Here is a 19,893-nt window from a genome sequence, read left to right as displayed (position 1 = left end):
TCACAATTCTCAATGCTCTCTCATATAGTGAGTGGGGCATACCATCATGCCCCGCTCACTATAACACTCCCCATTATGTATCTCTACATCTCTCTCCCTATTACCTCTACACCTTGCATATCATAGTTTTACTTCCTGATCTGTCCTTCTTCCTGAGTCACTTCTATCTTTCTCACCTTACTGTCCATTTCCATATTGGCATTTCCCACCAATCACACCTCCACCCTTGTTTATCACTCATTACATTCACCCCTACTTCATCTCTAACCATCTGTTACTCTCCTCTTACACAGTGTTATAAAATTATCTCCCCCTGCTGCAGTCCACTGTCCACATTTTCTCTTATGCTCACCTTCTTGTACCTTGAGAGTTTGCTCTGACACCCCATCACTACCATTTTTATCTTCTTTCCTACTACTCCCATCCACCGTATAATACTGGGTAGCCATATATTTCCCCTATAGCAAGACACTTGTTTTGTCCATCTGTCATACTTCAGCCTCTCAACACCTTGCATAAAGTCTCATGCCCCTCTCAATCTTGGGGCTTTTTTGTATTCTTTTCCTGTTTTGCGAGTACTTGGCAACCTTTGTGGATCACTAAATCTTGTCAAATGTCCAACTCATGTCAGCAGGGAAAATGAACATCAAGTGAAGATGATGATGATGATTATATGTGTATGCATGTGTGTATGTTTGTGAGAGAGAGAAAGAGAGAAAAAGACAGTATGTGTGTGTGTGTGAGACATGGTTTGAGAAGGTTGACCTTCAAAATTACTGGCAAACTAGCTTTTGGCTCAGTTTCTGTCAATCCAATTTCCCTTGCTTGGTTCACAGCTGACCCAGTATTTATCAGCTAACATAAAAGATATTGCACAATACTCTATTTGTGTAATATTCTACTCCTCTGCCTCACTTCCCTCCTCCTCTCACTATTTGTCATTATCCTATACAGATTAAGTCCATCCTACCTTGTACAAACCTTTCTAATAACTTCCAGTTGTTTCCTTCTTGTTTGTCTTGCAAATTGCTAAAACGATTCTTGGTCTTGCTGGTTTCCAAGAGATTTGGGTCCCCTCTGTGTATCATTAAACAGTATATTTTGAAGTCAGAGAATGCGTCAACCTCTCTAAAAGATCTTTGACTAGAGAACATTCCTTGTCCCTGGAGTAAAATGAATCAAGATAGATGGAACCTGTTTTGATTTCTTTCATTATTCTCTTAACACGAAATATTTTTTGTGCAGTGGAGTAGTTAACCCTATAGCAAGATTGTTAACCCTACAGTAGGTTGTTAAATCAATGGCATGGTTGTTAAGTCTAGAGTTCTTAACCTGATACACAGTCCTGAAATGAGATGATCAAGTCTGTGTTTAACAGCCTTTTAGAATGCTGGATTGGTGTTAGGAAGGGCATCCAGCTCAAGAAACCATGACTAGAGAACATTCCTTGTCCCTGGAGTAAAATGAATCAAGATAGATGGAACCTGTTTTGATTTCTTTCATTATTCTCTTAACACGAAATATTTTTTGTGCAGTGGAGTAGTTAACCCTATAGCAAGATTGTTAACCCTACAGTAGGTTGTTAAATCAATGGCATGGTTGTTAAGTCTAGAGTTCTTAACCTGATACACAGTCCTGAAATGAGATGATCAAGTCTGTGTTTAACAGCCTTTTAGAATGCTGGATTGGTGTTAGGAAGGGCATCCAGCTCAAGAAACCATGCTGAAACAGACAATTGGAAGAATATTTACAATCTTTCTTTCAACAATTATCTGCAACTCTTAAATGAACATGTATCTTTGAACTGTTTGTCCATGGTACAATGCATAAAAGCATTGGAAGTTTGCAATAAATGTTTGTTAGTTCAATCTGAGTCCCATGTACATTTATACAGTAGCTAATGATAAATGCTATCAAAACTTGTTTGAAACATTTTACTAAAAGACAGAAAAATAAGTTAGCAGCCCAGAAACTTTTTCCATCAAAACAAATAGTAATTTTGTAGTCTTCCTGATAAATGTTATTGTATTTACCAGAACACCTGACTCAAACTTGACACCTCAGCATCATTATTTTTTATCACTTTCCAGCTTCTCAAACACTTCCACCTTCTCTTCTAAAATACGAGAAGTCATGTAGCTCCTCTACAACAGGAAAACTATTCTGCTTTGGCTCTTTCCCTCATACCTTTACCAGTAATCTCTGAGCATAAAGATACCCACTTAGGGCTTGTAGTGTTGCAAACTGCATGGTGGCCTCATTAGTGTAGCATGAAAAAATACCCAGTAAAGTGGTTGACAATAGAAAGTATCTCTAACCATAGAAACCTTGCTAAAGCAGATCTTAAAACGAGCCCATAACAAAATCAACCAAAAGAGAAAGAACAGTGGAGAGATGACATAGTTGATTTATGATTAACACACACTACTATGCAACACTCCTCCAAAAACATACAGGAATAAACTCATACTGTAAATACCCAACAAAATGACCAAGGCCCATAACATGTGCCGTAGAAGGCCGATATTCAACAGAACACAACCTGTGCCACACAAACAACACACAATACAAAAAAACTAATATAGCAAAAGACTCAAACCAACCCCATAAAAAAACATACTGATACAATACAATATCCCCTGCTACCAAGAAAATGCAGCAGACCCCACCCCACCAGCACAAAGGTGCAACAAATGATGCAATAGAAAGTTGTTTGAAACTATCAGATGTTGTAAAATAATAGTGGTGATGACGTTGGTGACGAACATCACCTTAGCTCAGTTTATGAGAGACAGGAGTTTCTGAAGAAACTCTGGTTGTAACAGCGAAAATGAAGCTGGAACTTTAAGAGAAGGGCTCTTGCTTGGCAATGGTTCAGTAAAGATGCAGACTGATCACAGCTGTTATCCTAATACAGCATCAGCAGATAATAGAGTAAAGGGGAGGAAGTAGACCAGCGAAGAAAACAGAATAGTGATGCAGTGCTACTGAGAAAGTGAACCTAAAAAAGGGGCTAAAGAAAACGGATGTTAACACTTTAAGTAGAGAAGGGTATGTTTAAAGTGTCTGAGCAGAGATTAGTAGATTGAGCTAATGCTATTAGAAGAAAGTGGTTGACAGAATTAGAGGTAGAAGAGATCACAAGAGAACTGGAAAAGAAAGACTAGGCAGTGGGAAAGACAAACAACAACATAAGAGACACAGCTCATGCCACAGAAGAAAACAAAGGAAAAAATAATAATAGTGTTACCAATAAAGAAAGGACAACTGGTACCAGTGCCGTTAGTGATTTAACTGAAGAAGAGCAGAAGATTTTAGATGAGTTGCAAGGAATAATGAGTAAAGAAGTAAGAAAAAGATTGCCATAATTAAAAGGCACCAACAGAAGGAAGCTGCAAGAAAGGACTAGGAAAGTAAATTCTGTTTTCAGTAGGATAGATACTAAAAATATAGGGGACACTAACTTACTGATCTATGCAGGAGGGGTGGTAGTCACCTGAAGATTATATATCTCACAGGAAAAGATTGAAAAAGAGCAAATGTGGAAAAGGAGACTACAAAATAAAGTGAAGACTTTAAGACAAGATATGAGTAGAATAGACGCCTGGAAATTGAACAAGGTAGGAAACACAAGATGCAAATCTTCCTTCGAGAAAAGATACTTAGTCAAAGAGAAAGGATTTGAGACAGTAATAGAAGAGTTGAAACAGTGTATTATAGCAGTTGCAGGCAAGCTCTCCAGATATCAGAAAAAGATAAGATCAGTATCAGCAGAATAGATTCTGTTCTAAATGAAGTAAAGGCTAGAAATCTAACAATAGCATGGATAAATTATAGGAAATCGTATGACATGATCCAACACTCTTGGACAAGTGAATGTCTGAGTATATTCAATACAGCAGACAGCATAAGAGAATTAATTAGCTTTAGCATGAAGAAATGGAAAGTAGATCTCCACTCTAGTCAAGTGACATAGTCTTGGGGAAAGTTAATATCAAAAGAGGAATTTTCCAGGGGGACTTGTTGTCCCCTTTAATATTTGTCTTACATTTGGTGCCCCTCAATTTAGTATTTAGGAAGGCAAAGGCAGAATATCAGTTCAGAAATATTAATGAAAAAATTAACCATTTGCTCTACATGGGTGATCTGAAGCTTTTAAGTAAGAATGTAAAAGAGATAGATTTCTTAATACAGACTGTAATATAGGAATGGAATTTGGCACAGATAAGTGTGGAATATTAGTCATGAGAAGGGGACAGATAGAACAGTGAAAGCATCCAATTACCAGATGGCCTGACATTAAAATCATTGAAAGAAGAAGAGAGTTATTAGTATCTAAGAGTATTAGCATCTGACAGAGTACCAACTATAGAAATGAAAACGAAAATTGAAAAGGAGTACTTTAGAAGGGTGAAAAAGCTAGAGGGTTAAGTACTTTTTACAAAGTTAGAGTTGTAAACAGTCTTTTATGAATTAGCATTCACAGATGATCACATTTAAACATACATTAATATATGTATTTATTTTTTTGTATGTTTGTATGAGAATAAGAGTTAATTTGTGATCATGTGTTAAAATATTTCAGTAGAGTTAAATTTCCATCTATTAATTAAATAATCAGATCTTTTCGGAAAAGATTCTAATAATCTTACTATTGATCATTTTATTATTAATTATTTACTTCAATGATTTTTTTTTGAAGTAATCTTAGTCTATTATCTCTATTCTACCCTGTGAAATGTGATAGTTTAATAAATATTTTAAAATTATTTGTGATTATTCTTGAAATATATTTGATTTACTGATAATTATTATTTCTAATTACCATGAATTTTGTTTGTGAAAATATATTAGAAACATTTGATTAGCTATTTTTTAAATTCACTATTTTTTTATTTTGTAAGAAAATATCGTTTCTAATATGATACATGTGTACTATCATGCATTTCGATATTTTTACGAGTTGCCAATCAACACATTTCTTCTCATCGTCTTTCCTTCTTATTCTCTAAACTAATTTCTGATATTTTCTCTCATAAAATTTGGAAAACAGGAGCTGTTTTTCCACCACAAATTGATCAATAGCAGATAACAAGCAAGGGAAGAAAATTTCGTTGAGACGCTCTAGCAGACATGCAAAAAGCAAAGACAGTCAGTGCATTGTGAATGATGTCCCTTGTAAAACTGTTCTCCGAGAACGGCCAAACAAGTGAAGAATTTCTATGAATCAAAAATGGTTTGTTAGTTCAACCAAGCATGAATCCCATGCAGGTTTTACTCCATCCGGTCTTTGACCAACTTGGAGATGTTGAAGACAGTGATTTACATAAAGCAGCACGAGATGGTAACTTGGATCAGATGCGATCCCTTCTCTTAGCTCCACACTGTACTCCGCTTGATATCAACCTGAAGAACTGCATGGGACAAACACCCCTGGCACAAGCAGCTGCTGGTACCAAACATTTTGGCATTTATTTATTTCCTTTACGTATCTATGGTATTCTGATAATCTTTCCACTATGAATTATTTCTGTTTACTTCATTATTCGGCGATGTGGATGTGTAGAAAAACAAATCTTGTACAGCACAAAGTCGATGGCGCGCACAGACACATCACCGAGAAATGGTAGAATTAAAGAGAAATAATCTCAACAGATGAAATCATCAAAATATCGAATACGTTATTGTTGTTACAAAATCGATAATTTGGACTAAAACATTATCTTTAATTCTCTTTCCTTTACATTTGTTCGTTTGATAATTGGTTTCGTTTTTTTTTTCTTAGGGTAAACGGAAATAAGATTTGGTCCCGATGTTCTCTGTTGATGTTATTATTTGTCCTAAAGTATTTCGACCATATTCCAAACATGCGTTATTTTTGAAAATTTTTATTTCAACTTCTTCATCATTCAGTGATGTATTTAGGAAATAAATCTAACTCATCACAATAACAAAACGGTGCAGGAATCGTTATTCTTACAGAATAATATGAAGAGAGGCAGACTTTACTGCACCTTTGTCATCGTCAGTTTATTCCCAAGAGATAATTCGGACCTTGGACAGATAGCAAGATCCAGAACGATCATTTTTAACCATTGGTCCAAGACTAAGCATTTTAGTGAAATGGTATGGTCTATCATAGATATTCTAGTGTCCGACTTGTGCTTATTTCATGGAACTGGAAAAATAAAGGGTGACGTCAACCTCAGCGTGATTTGAGCTCGGAATGATAAGGGTTGTAAATAAATAAAGCCAGGCGTTTTAGCTGCCATTTCTCCTGACCAATATTCACGCGGAAAATGATTTTAAAAAAGCCTGTTAATGGTAAATATTAATAATTAATTTCACTACTACGGCGCTTATAATTAAAACCAAAGATTGCCTTTCGATATCTGTGTAATTTTTTTTATTTTATAAAATATTTCAAAAGTGTTGCAAATTTAGCAAAACATTGATAGATTTTGTTGGAACCCTCTTTACATTTCAATTTTCAAAATCCTATTTCAGGCATTTTGGTTGTGTCCCTAAACTTTCTAGCAAGGAACCTCCGTTTTTCCCCTGCGTGATGCATGATCGGTGGGGGATGTGCATATTTCTATTTTAAGTGTTTATTTACCGACCTGCCTCTTTTTTTTCTCCATTTTCTTGCTATTTACTTTTCTAAATTACGTTCCTTTTCATTGACTCATTGTAAATAACGATAGAAAATATTTCTTAAAAAAAAAAAAAAAGTTGCTTCTTTAAAGCTGTCCAAATTCTTCAAAGGAACGACTCTGGTTGACCAGTCGATCCCCGATATATGTATGTATGTATATATATTTATTGTATAATTTGCGAAATCTATATTTACTTTTAAACACACACACACACACACACTCTCTCTCTCTCGTCACAAAACTTACTTTATTTAGTAAGTTTTGTGACTATTTTTTTCATTTCAAATGTGTATTGAACAAATGAAAAAAAAATAAATAACCACGATCTCCGTCCTTGATAGCCGCTGAAAAAGTCATCGTGGAGCTGGGTTAGGGTAACGAAAATGGTCGGTTCACTTCTGCACTTAGGCCATTGAAAAGATCATCATTGGGCCTAATTTCACTCTAATACTTAATAGTTAAAAGTATGACTCTGTAGTCATATTTATAACTATTTAGTATTTAAATTACTGTGGGTTTAATAAATATTAGCTTGATTGGAATATGAGGTTTTTATTGTTTATAAAAAGGTAGTATTATTCATTTCTTTATTGCCCACAAGGGTCTATACACAGAGGGGACAAACAAGGACAGACAAACGGATTAAGTCGATTATATCGATCCCAGTGCGTAACTGGTACTTATTTAATCGACCCCGATAGGACGAAAGGCAAAGTTGACCTCTGCGGAATTTGAACTCAGAACGTAACGGCACATGAAATACCTATTTCTTTACTGCCCACAAGGGGCTAAACACAGAGGGGACAAACAAGGACAGACAAACGGATTAAGTCGATTATATCGACCCCAGTGCGTAACTGGTATTTATTTAATCGACCCCGAAAGGATGAAAGGCAAAGTCAACCTCAGCGGAATTTGAACTCAGAACGTAACGGCAGACGAAATACCGCTAAGCATTTCGCCTGACGTGCTAACGATTCTGCCAGCTCGCCACCTAATAGGTAGTATTATTGAAGCCTGCTCTGTTTGCCTGGAGCTTACTTCCAATACTCCTTACTATGCAAACATTAATTATGAAAAAATAACAGAAACTCACCACAAGGTGACTGCACAACGAGAGAGATCTTCAGAGGAAGAAATCTCATCCAAGTGTTTTGGCCGTTATACCTGACACTCTACAGGAGCCAGGCCCACCCAGGTCACGACTCCTTGGTGTCCTCCTGTTGCTTTCCAAAGTCCTGTCTCCAGCAGGATTTGAACCTGGATTGTTCTTTTGTTCCCAGGTCTGTGTTTTATTTCAGCCTACCAGGCCACTCTGACCGATGGTAAAGTTAGTTCTCTTCTTCCTTCTATTCCTGTAAATAACCAATGGAATCCATAACTTGGTCCATTGGTCATTCCTTTTCGCCCATATCCACATTGAGCTCTTTTCAGCAACATTAGAGAAGCGTTTAATTGTGGCAGTTCTTCTGCAGCCTCTGATGTCCAGCTGCCTGAGTAGCCGACATGTTGATGCAGCCATGAATCCTCGCCATCCAACTTCAACTGTTTTCACTGTACAATGGTAACCCTCACTTCCTAACTGCTTTGCTAAAGGGTTTAAAATTAAGAGATACAGCTTCATTATTATAGAAGATGAATAAAAATCAGATGGCAAAAGAAACAAATACACAATACATCGAAAAAGTACCAAATGTAACCGTTAGCAGATATGGATGTATAAACACCCTTGCTTAGGTTGTATGGTGCACATACACTCACTCGTACAAACTTACACGAGGATATAAGCATACACATACGCATGATTTGGTGCACATATGCTCACACAATGAATCAAATAAATGCTTTGTGCTTATAAGAATGGGGAGATTACAGTCCATACTATAAGATAAATATGGTTATTAATTTGGTTAGCGATTGCTCAAATTCATTCTTACTGCATTATATGAAAATGCATTTATAAGCATGTAAGCATCTTGACAATCTTTCAGAAATCCTATTAGTGATCTTCTTATTGGTCCACTATATAAAATGAATATAAAGATGTTATTATAAGTGTGGAATAGATAAGTCTCCAACTTCTTACCTAGGGTAAAACAGTTTAACGCTGATTGTCAACCATTTTTACCCTTTGATTCCTATTTTACTTGGATAGACCCTTATAGCCATTTGATGTTTAAAAATCCCTAATATATTTTTATAATTAAATATTATTAGGAATAGATGGCTCTGCTCGACCTGTAGAAAAGGCTGGGTAGCAACTCCATATGATGTACCCAGTGTAAGCTATGGACACATAAAAGGTGCAGCAATATCAAAGGAAGGTTAACTGGGAAAATTGTTTTTGTGTGTGGCAGATGCACAGGGGCAGTAAACACCGAAGATGTTCAGAAAACAGATTCCATTACATGCCAGTGGGAGAAACTAGAAGTAGTTAATAGCTTCCGCTCCCTAGGTGACCAGGTCTGTAGTGGGGGTGGTTGCTCTGAGAGTGTAGCAGCTAGAATAAGAATAGCCTAGGAAAAGTTCAGGGAGCTCCTACCTCTGCTGGCAACCAAGGGCCTCTCGTTCAAGATGAAAGGTAGACTGTATGATGCATATGTGTGAACTGCCATGCTACACAGCACTGAAACATGGGCCATGACTGCTGAGGGCATGTGTAAGCTTGGAAGAAATGAAGCTAGTATGATCCACTGGATGTATAATGTCAATGCGCATACATGACAGAGTGTAAGTGCCCTGAGAGAAAAGTTGGGCACAAGAAGCATCAGATGTGGTGTGCAAGAGAGACAACTGCACTCGTGTGGTCATGTGTTATGTATGGATGAGGACAGCTGCGTGAGGAAGTGCTACTCCCTAACTGTGGAAAGAACCTGTGGGAGAGGTAGACCCTGGAAGACATGAGGTGAGGTAGTGAAATATGATCTTTGAACATTGGGCCTTACAGAAGCAATGACAGGAGGTCGAGACCTTTGGAGATATGCTGTGATTTAAAAGACCTGGCAACTAAAGTGAGATTGCAGCCACACATGTCCGGTCCAGTTAAGAGTACCCCCTGATGTGTCTTACGATGTGATATGCTTGAGAAGACCTGTTGAGTCAAGTAAAACCAATATTGTAGCTGTGGCCATTGTCCCCTGTTTGATCCCATGCTGGAGGCATGTAAAAAGCACCATTCGAATGTGGCCAATGCCAGGGCCACCTGACTGGCTCCCATGTTGGTGGCATGTAAAAAGCACTATCCGAATGTGGCCGATGCCAGTACTCCCTGACTGCCTCTCATTCCAGTAGCACATAAAAAGCACCAACCGAATGTGGCCAATGCCAGTACCCCCTGACTAGCCTCTGTGCCAGTGGCACGTAAAAAGCACTATCTGAATGTGATCGATGCCAGGCCCACCTGACTGGCTCCTGTGCCAGTGGCATGTGAAAAGCACCCACTAAACTCAGAGTTGTTGGTATTAGGAACATTGCCCAGCTGTAGAAACATTGCCAGATCAGATTGGAATCTGGTGCAGCCTCCTGGCTTCCCAGACCTCAATCAAACCGTCCAACCCATGCCAGCATGGAAAACGGACATTAAATGATGATGATGATGAATTGTATAAAAAGTTGTTAAAATATTTTGTGTATTGTAGAAATAAAACCAATTTATTCCACATAAATTTTTAACCACAAAATCTTATTTTGACCCACATTTTGGTGACCAGTGACATAAATGTCCAAATATGTAAATAAGAATGGCACTGCTATAAAGCTATGGAAAAATATTAAACAAGTAACAATTTAAATAGATAAGGATGAATTATAAAAAAGAGAAAGATCAGTTACACTTTTTTGTTGTGTCTAGGGAGTATCATTATGCTAATATTATTAATCCTCTAAGGCCAGGTGTAAATAAATCTTTTCATGTGAGATGCAAAATAAAAAAGGAAAAAATATGATAATCAATCAAACAGCTTATGATGCAAATGTGGCATTATATTCAATTAATCACTAGATCAGTGGTTCCCGTGCAACCTTTATATTTTCCTCATCTCCAAATATAATAAACACATGCACCATGCTTCTCTGTTTACATGGTGAAAACCATGTTTCACCAAGAACACTATCTTCTTCACAATTTAGCTGTGTGTCAATAAGCCACACCTGACTTTAAAAGGGTCAATCAAACTCTTTTATTATTAGTTGATTCGTTAAATACCCAACTAACTAACAAAGAATCTCACAAACTAGATACAAAATCAATTGCACTATTGAAAACAAATGATGAAAGGCTTAGAAATTTCATTGAATTCAACTCGGCCAAGTAAATAAATGTACACTGTAAAAATAAAAGACATAAAAACAAGGATGAGAAATTTGGGCTGTGCTAATGGAAGCAAATATTTTTAAAACTCCTCATAAGGATATAATGCTAGAATTTTGTCAAAAAGAATTTGAGCATCTCCCAAATCTATTTCTGTTCTTTGCAAAGTGACTGTTACTGAGCTTAACTTTCCTAAATTATATTTTAGAGTCTGCAGATCATTATGATCATGTGGAGTCAACAGATCATCAACCAGCTTTGGATCACCTTGAAACGAGTCTAAAAATGGCTTGAGTTGGATGTACTTCTCAATCATGTTATAAGTACTGGACCAACAGGTTTTATTTCTTTGTATAGGTTGCAAAGGCTTTTTTTCCCACAGTTTACCTGCAAGTTTTAATGACTTTACCTTGCCCATCAACATATTAATTTTATCAAGCAGAACTTCCTGCTTGTCAAGATAAGCAGAAACAGCTAGATTGAATTTATGAGAGGCACATCCAATCAATGGCTATAGATTTGTTCACTGCAGTATTATCTCCCGATATAGCTACAACATTTTCTAAATTTTTGTTATAGACACTTAACACATACTAATTCTTTTTGCTATAGGCTCATGGCCTGAAATTTAGGGCAAGGGGACCAATTGAGTACATCGACCCCAATGTTTTACTGGTACTTAATTTATCAACCTTTGCCACTGGTATAATAATAATAATCATAATAATAATAATGATGATGATGATGATGATAATAATCTTTTCTAATATAAGCACAAAGCCTGAAATTTGGTGGGAGAGGGTAGTCAATTACATTGACCCCAGTTAATGATTGGTACTTATTTTATTGGGGTAGATTTATTTGACTAGAAACACCAAGGTGATGCCCAGCATGGCTACAGCCCAATGAGTGAAACAAATAAAAGATAAAAGAATTGTATTTCAATCAGCTGTTTTTGATTAACTGACCCCAAACTGCAGGACATGATTATGTTCCTTTTTATTCTAATTTTATTTTCCCCTGGGTATGATAGGTACCAATCACTTACAAAGACTGATTCAATTAACTCCACTCCACTGTACTCACAATGCACCACATCCTACCCTTAATAAATTTTTGACTTTTCTATTTTTCATTGCCAATATTCAAAATCATTTTAATTAATACTGCTAATGAATTATTGTTAAAGATATTCCATTGTTATGTTTCTTTCTTTCTTAGGAGGTAATCTAGAATGTGTAAAGTTACTTCTGGAGCATAACTGTATTACATCTACCTCAGACATCAAAGCTCAAACGCCTCTCTTCCTAGCACTTCGAAATCAACACTTTGATGTTGCAAGATTTCTTCTCATCCATGGTGCAAACCCAGATGGAGATTTGGCTAATGCTGCAACCCCACTCTGTCATGCAGCTTGGCATGGTGACCTAGAAGCAATAAAGGTTTGTGATAAATTTTATATATACATGTGTGTGTGTGTGTGTTATCATCATCATCAACATCATCATTTAATGTCCACACTTCCATGTTTACATGGGTCAGACAAAATTTGTTGAGGCAGATTTTCTCCAGGCAGATGCCCTTCCTGTCGCTATCCCTCACTAGTTTCCAAGCGAGGTAATATTTCCCCATGGCTAGACACAGAAGATAAGAAATGAACGATCTTGTTTGGAATCGAACTCAGAATCTTAGAGTTAGTAGTCTGCACTCTTAACCACTATGCCATATGCCAGGGCTATTAACCCCAAGATTCCAAGTTCAATTCCAGGCAGTGACCTGAATAATAATAATAATAATAATAATAATAATAATAATAATAGCAATAACATTGAAAAATACCCTAGGAATGAGAACCCAGGTTCGAAATTTCCCCAAGACACCTGATGAAGGCTGGAGGGTATATCAGCTGAAACATTGTGTTAACAACAAACAAGATGAGGACAAATATCCGTCAACTCTAAATAATGTAAATAATTCCTCATCTTTTAAATATAGAACTGTGAAAACTCACAGTTGGATGCATTTTAACCCTTTAGCACTTAAACCGGACATATCTGGCCCGAATATTCATCCAGGTTTATGTTCAAACATGCATCTCTGATAAACCACTGTATTTTGAAGTGAACAATATGATCTCCACTTAGGGTCAGTATTACATATCAGGAACACTGTTTCTCTGAATGCATCTATGAGTTTAAACTGATTTGTGACAAGCCTGAAATGTTATAAGTCTGCTCAGTCAGGGTTGATGTGTGTTTAAACATTAACATAACTCTTTTTACTAATCTCTCTCTATATAAAGCTGAAGTTGTCTGTGTATGGCAGGTTTGGTAGCCTTCAACTAACACTATCTCCTCTGAGACCCTGTGGCACAAGTTGACCAAAATTGAGAGTATGATAGAAGAAGGCTTGCTCTTCCTTCCGTAGAAGAAAAAATTCAAATCGGACCATGTCACCAAAAATTATTTACACCAAAAAGGTGCTTTTTTTCTATGAAAATCCCTATTTTTTACGATTTTTTGACTGCTGTGTCACCATTTTTCGGTGCATTTCAACAAGAAAAATGTTCACTTAAAGAGAATAACAAGCTACATAATACAAAATTTTTACTTTTCAAAAATTCCAATTCTAAAGGGTCAAAACAAACCCGAGCAACGCCGGGCGATACTGCTAGTTACTTATATTTTCTACTGCTTTCAGTTGTTGCTTGAATTTGGTGCTGATGTTAATCTCAAGAATCAGAATGATATCAAGATTGATTATCAAAGGCCACTAAGTTTGGCTTTTGCTTATCAACATTTGGAATGCGTCAAGTTATTATTGAAATCAGGAGCAGACCCTAACTTGTCTGGATATTTCTGTCACCGAGCAGTCCGGAAGAAATACTCCAGTATATATGTCCATCTCTTTTACCAGTTTGGAATTAATATCTTTCAGAAGGATAAATCTCTAATGTTTGCTTGGGAATTAGACAATGATCAAAACGAGTGTGTCAAACTTCTTAACATCCTCAAAGGTGAGTCACATTTTGCAGCCTTCATCAAATTTTTTAAAGGATATTTCATTTTATAAATGTATTCATTTTGGTTAATTATATATTGTGATGTGCAAATATGTGGCCCAATGGTTGCAGTGTTTGGCCTACAGGAATAAGATTGTGGATTCTAACATGGGTCTAGACAAAACCCACAGGTTTGGGGTGTATTTGACCTCCTAAATATAGATTTCAAAATGTGTCTCAAAAAGTTGACTTCTATACAACTATATATATGGTATATTATAAAATTAAATTATCACTGTATAAATTATATTGTTACAAAATAGAAGATATATCACAAAATTAGAATAGTTATTATTTAGAATATATATATATTGCCCTTGCCAGAGCACGTTCCGTGGACCGTGCATCTGCTCCCCCCCCCCCCGAACCTGCCCTGCAGTCTCCCGCCTGCATTTTCCCCTCACCTAACACCCCACCACCCTATCTCTCCAACGCACCATTCTCTGAGCTTTCCAACATCTCCAGTCCGACCCGTCCACTTCACACCTCTTCCCTAACCGACCCCTCCCCTCCTTCTAACGAGCCCATAACCTACGAGACCTCTTGGTCCACAGCTTCTTCCCTGACCCTACCTCCCAACCTGGCTCGTTCCCCTGCTCCCGCCCACGCTGCCGCACTTGCCCTTACCTCTCCAACACCACTCTCCTCACCGGCACCCATCATCGACCCTATCGCATCATTGACTCCTTCACCTGCACCTCCAGCAATATCATCTATTGCATCTCCTGCTCTCTCTGCCATTCCCTGTACATCGGACAAACGGGACGCTGCTTGGCTGACCGGTTCGCAGAACACCTCCGAGACATCCGCCTCAGCAATGACACTCCAGTCTCATGCCATTTCCGCTCCACCGGTTACTCCTTGCAACACCTGTCTGTGTTCGAATTGTCCTTGCACAGAGGTCATCCGGACTCCCGTTTGCGCCGTGAACAGGGATTAATCTTCTCTCTTTGCTCTTTTACGTCATTTGGGCTCAACTCTCCTCCCCTCTTCATCTAACCTCCTCCCCTCCTCCTACTTCTCTTCACTCCTTTATCTTTTCACCCCTATTCTCTTTCCCTCTTCTCCCTTACTCTCTTTCTCTCCGCTCCCTCACTCTCCTTCTCTCTTCTCTTTGTTGACTACACAGTATAGTAGGGTCAGTTGAGCACTGTCTGTGAGAAAAACAGCACCATGATGCAATTCACTCTGCCAGTAATTTGGAAAAGACATGCTGTACTGCTTGGCATTCAGACCAATACGAACATTTCAGAGTGTTTGGGTGTTGATTTGAGGACAGTGCATTTACTTAGTGATAAAAATCAAACATCCTGTCAACATCATGGTGTTTGGAGTGATCACTAGTGATGGTGACGTTATGCCTCCATTCATCTCCGCACACAACCTCACACTCAACACGGAGGCCTACATCAAGTGCCTGGAGGAGGTAGTGTTACCCTGGATCAAGAGGGTGGCTGTTGGAAGGCCCTACATCTGGCAACAGGATTATGCACCATGCCACACATGCAGGAGAACCCAGTCATGGTGGTCAGACAATTTCTGTGACCACACCACCCCTCACATCTGGCCACCAAACCCCTCAGTCTGCAACCCCCTTGATTATTGTGTGGGGGGCACAGATAAGCGAGATACCAATAAAAAAGAGAGACCAATAGGATGTCGTTGTCGTCATCATCATCATCATCACCATCATTGTTTAATGTCTGTTTTCCATGCTGGTACAGGTTAAGCAGTTTAATAGGAGCTGCTCAGCTGGGGAGCTGTCCTAGTAGAGTTAAATAAATACATATTGGCAACAATTTGGTTGACTAAATCCGTCAGTGCAGAGCTTCATCTTTGCTGCAGTCTATTGAGTGAAACAAGTAAAAGGACATAGGAATATATTGAAATACATAAAAGCATATTAATACGGATTGAACAGAATGGACCAAACAGAACATATTAATGTGATGATTGATAAAATGTAACCTTTGTACCTTGAAGTCAGTGAATATTTTCCACACCTTTATTCTTGACAGACTTTCCTTTTATCTAGAATAATGGTTTCATTTTCTCTTTGAACAGAAACTCCACGGCAGCTAAAAGCATCTTGCAGGATATGCATTTGGAAACATATTGGATGGCAAAGAATAAAGAAAATCAACGAGCTAGTGATGTTACCAAAGTTTTTGATATCTTACTTGAACTATGATGATCTGTGTGGTTGAATTCTTGGCAACAATGTTAAAATTTCATGCAATTATTTTATGATAAGCGTGTTTTGTTCTTAATCTGAAAAATGATATTTAGCAAAGGTTTTAAATTCTTGTTGAAATTATAGTTTAAAATATTTGGGGTTTACATTTGTTTTTCCTTGTTATTCGAATACTGCTGACTGGAGATATGTAAAAAGGTAAGGAAAGTGGCTTTAGGCTGATAGGAATGTGTGTATTCTTCACAAATATTGCTTGTTGTATTTGGAAAACTATAGATTTAAACTGCTGGCTTTCAAGTGATGTTAAAGCTATTGAAGTGAATTTCATTGACAACATTCGGAAGTAAATTGGGGAAAAAAACTTTTAAGTAAAAAATAGAGTGATTTGTTTCTCATGATAGTAACTAAAATAATCAAGGAGAATTTCAAACATGGGGCAAAGAGAAAATTAACAGAAACTCTGTAATAGCAAAATCTCATAGAAGTCACAAAAACTAAATGTGAAGGTCATATAAACTCATTAAGTGTTCTATATGGTTAACATGAAAATCGAAACTGAAGGATTTATGCATTGCAATTTACAAAATCCAAATTACAAAAGCAATCTATGATCCTTTTTGCTGGCACAAAAATTACAATAGATCAGCTGACAGTGATGATCTTAACGAAGGAAGGGTAAAACTGGTGATACATAAATAATTTACATGACACCTTGCTCTCACTCTGTCTCTTTCTTTCTTTCTTTTTGTATGTATGTATGTCTATGTAATAATGCATGCATCATACATACATACATACATACATACATACACACTCACTCATGCATACATATCCTGTGTATACAGTTAGATGTATGACTCCTACTGTTCAGTTTAGAGCTCCATGTAGATTATCATCATCAAGTTTGCTCTTATTTTAGTGGCTTGGTTACTACTGTACTTAGTAGTATTACTGGTTATGATATACAGAGTAAATATAGGGAAAATTGTGATTAACACAAGTTTATTTAATTTGTTCCCTTACATTCATTTCACTGCTGTGGTTCTTTGGAACATCTGTATTGGACCTGTCGTGGTTAAGCATCCAATTGCACTTTGAACATTCAATGCAGAGGTTCCAAACAACCATATGTAGGGAAGAAATAATATATAAACTTGTGTTTATCAAAACCTTTTATATCAAAGTTCCATAATACTACTCTGACATTATAAGAGTGATGGTTAAGGAACTACTGTTATAAAAGACAATTGAACTAAGATGTCAAAAACATAGACTTGGATGCTGTCTTGTGATATAGCTTGAGATTGTAGTAATGTTAAGAAAGATGACAGATTAAATATAAAGTCCAATAGATTGTGCTGCCCAAAATGCCTTCAATTTATTCTGATTTCTGTGGTACAGACACATTGAGATTTATATAACAGAAAACTCTAAATAAACATTTATAAAACATGTTAAGATGTTCATGCTTACCTCCATTGTTAAAGATTGTTTTGCATAGCTGACATGCTGAAAAAAGATTACAAAATTACCTGCCTAGCAACAAAATAAAATCTTACTCTGCTAAAGTCATTGAAGACAACTTAGTTCTTCTCTGCATGGTTCAATCTCAACACTCATCTTGTAAATTAAGTTTGTTCTGTTGTGCCTATCATTATTCTTTTATTTAATTTGGTGCTGTTAGATGAGGTTAAGAATCGAAGATATATGCTTATCTCAAAACTGCCACGAGAAACATTGTTTTTATGATATTTAGGACTGTCAGCTGTACAGTGCTACCGTGATGTAATTTATTGAAACTATTTTTGAATAATCTGCAGCTTTAGATTGTTTTGAAGCAAAATGTGATATGAAAATATTAAAATCAAATATTCTTGGTGTTGTGATGGAATGTTTATTTGCAGGAATATTTCTGTTGTTTTCCTGGCAATTTATGTTGTTATTGCTGAAATAAATCGAAGAAATTGTGTGTGCGCGCGTGTGTGTGTGTGTGTGTGTGAATTGTGATTTACATTAAACTGCTCAATACAGGGTTGTTGTCAAGAATGTAATGACTGGTATTGTGTGTGTATAGTTAATTACTCATTAATAGTTTATGTAGAAAAGAAGAGCAAAATGGACCTTTCAGAAAAGACTAAAATTGAACTATTTTTTCAAACAGAATGTGAATTTATTCAAGTGCTATTTTCATGATATTTAACTATTTTGTCTGATTATTTTTATGTCAATTGTACTTACTTAAGACTTGTTAAAGTCTTGGTAAGCTGCTTTAACTTGCTGTTGGGAATTCATATATATTCTTTTATTCAGTAGTGAGTTTTAGGATTGGTGAATATATCGATAATGTCCTTTTAATAAATGTCTCAATTTGATATTGCATTGCTCAGCCTCTTAACTCAGAATTAAAGTTACCTTTATTCCATTATTTATAATGGATTATGAATTTGCTACAAATTGTGTAAATATGGATTTTGCTGGATGAAAATACAAGAAAAAGTAGGGAAGGGATTCCATAATTTCATATAAAACAATTTGGCTTTTATGGTAATCTTACTGTTTATTGAATTCTTAATGCTAGTTGTTTTTAACTTTTAAAGTAAAAGTAAATAGAAAAAAAAACTTTTGGTAAATGTCTGCAAAATTAGAGGAAATGTGTTAATATATCTTTTTTCAATTTCCTTCAGTTTTTAATTATTACTTAAGTAAGGCAGCAAGCTGGACAAAATGCCTAGCAACATTTCATCTGTTTTTACGTTATGATTTGAAATTCTGTCGAGATTGACTTTGTTTTTCATCCTTTTGTAGTCAATAAAATAAGTACCAACTGAGCACTGGGGTTGATGTAAGCGATCTATCTGCACCCAAAATTGCTGGCCTTGTCCCAAAATTTGAAACCAATAATTATACTACTTATGTAATTGGTCTCTTGTAAAAGTGCTTCACTCCTCAGTAGTCTTCTTTCTACAAAAGAACTGCATTCTACAAAAGAGCTGAATTCTCTCAAGAAGAGCTTGAATGAATTCTTATTAATCCAGATGAAACCAATTCACCCAGAGAAGAAGAGGAGGAGGAGGAATAAATGCAAAAGGGAAGAATAATTCCATAATTTAATAATCTATTTCTTTACTACCCACAAAGGGCTAAACACAGAGAGGTCAAACAAGGACAGACAAATAGATTAAGTCGATTATATCGACCCCAGTGCATAACTGGTACTTATTTAATCAACCCCGAAAGGCTGAAAGGCAAAGTCGACCTCAGCGGAATCTGAACTCAGAATGTAGCGGCAGAAGAAATACCGCAAAGCATTTCGCCCGGCGCACTAACGTTTCTGCCAGCTCGCCGCCTTCCATAATTTAATAACCACCACACATGCACACATACACACACACATTTGTTAATATTCCTCTGTCTTAAGGCAGAGAGCTGGCAGAAATGTTAGCACGCTGGGTGAAATGCTTAGCAGTATTTTGTCTGTCTTTATGTTCTGAGTTCAAATTCTGCTGAAGTCACCTTTGCCTTTCATCCTTTTGGGGTCGATAAATTAAGTACCAGTTACATACTGGGGTCAATCTAATCGACTGGCCCTCTCCCCGAAAATTTTGGGCCTTGTGCCTAGAGTAGAAAACAATATTCCTCTGTTTTGAAATATTCCCTTGAACAAAAAAAGGGA

At 36.8% G+C, this 19,893-nt stretch overlaps 1 protein-coding gene across 1 annotated transcript; it reads left to right on the top strand.

The window, feature by feature from the left end:
- Positions 1-4,970: 4,970 nt before the first annotated feature.
- LOC115215925 (ankyrin repeat and SOCS box protein 12) lies at positions 4,971-18,789 on the top strand. The gene is made up of 4 exons (XM_029785286.2): positions 4,971-5,452; positions 12,187-12,407; positions 13,666-13,981; positions 16,091-18,789. Exons 1-4 carry the CDS (start codon positions 5,257-5,259, stop codon positions 16,231-16,233), a joined length of 876 nt encoding a protein of 291 aa, XP_029641146.1. The 5' UTR covers positions 4,971-5,256; the 3' UTR covers positions 16,234-18,789.
- The last annotated feature ends 1,104 nt before the right edge of the window (positions 18,790-19,893 follow it).

The sequence above is a fragment of the Octopus sinensis genome, linkage group LG9 (assembly GCF_006345805.1).
Source record: "Octopus sinensis linkage group LG9, ASM634580v1, whole genome shotgun sequence".
Classification (NCBI taxonomy): domain Eukaryota; kingdom Metazoa; phylum Mollusca; class Cephalopoda; order Octopoda; family Octopodidae; genus Octopus; species Octopus sinensis.
The sequence above is the reverse complement of the archived record's forward strand: the minus strand, read 5'-3'. Positions and strand labels throughout refer to the sequence as shown.

Coding starts and splice junctions, on each gene's coding strand:
- LOC115215925 (XM_029785286.2), top strand. CDS start 5,257: ATGAATCCCATGCAGGTTTTACTCCATCCGGTCTTTGACCAACTTGGA. Junction 12,408..13,665: donor GTGACCTAGAAGCAATAAAG/GTTTGTGATAAA, acceptor TACTGCTTTCAG/TTGTTGCTTGAATTTGGTGC. Junction 13,982..16,090: donor ACTTCTTAACATCCTCAAAG/GTGAGTCACATT, acceptor CTCTTTGAACAG/AAACTCCACGGCAGCTAAAA.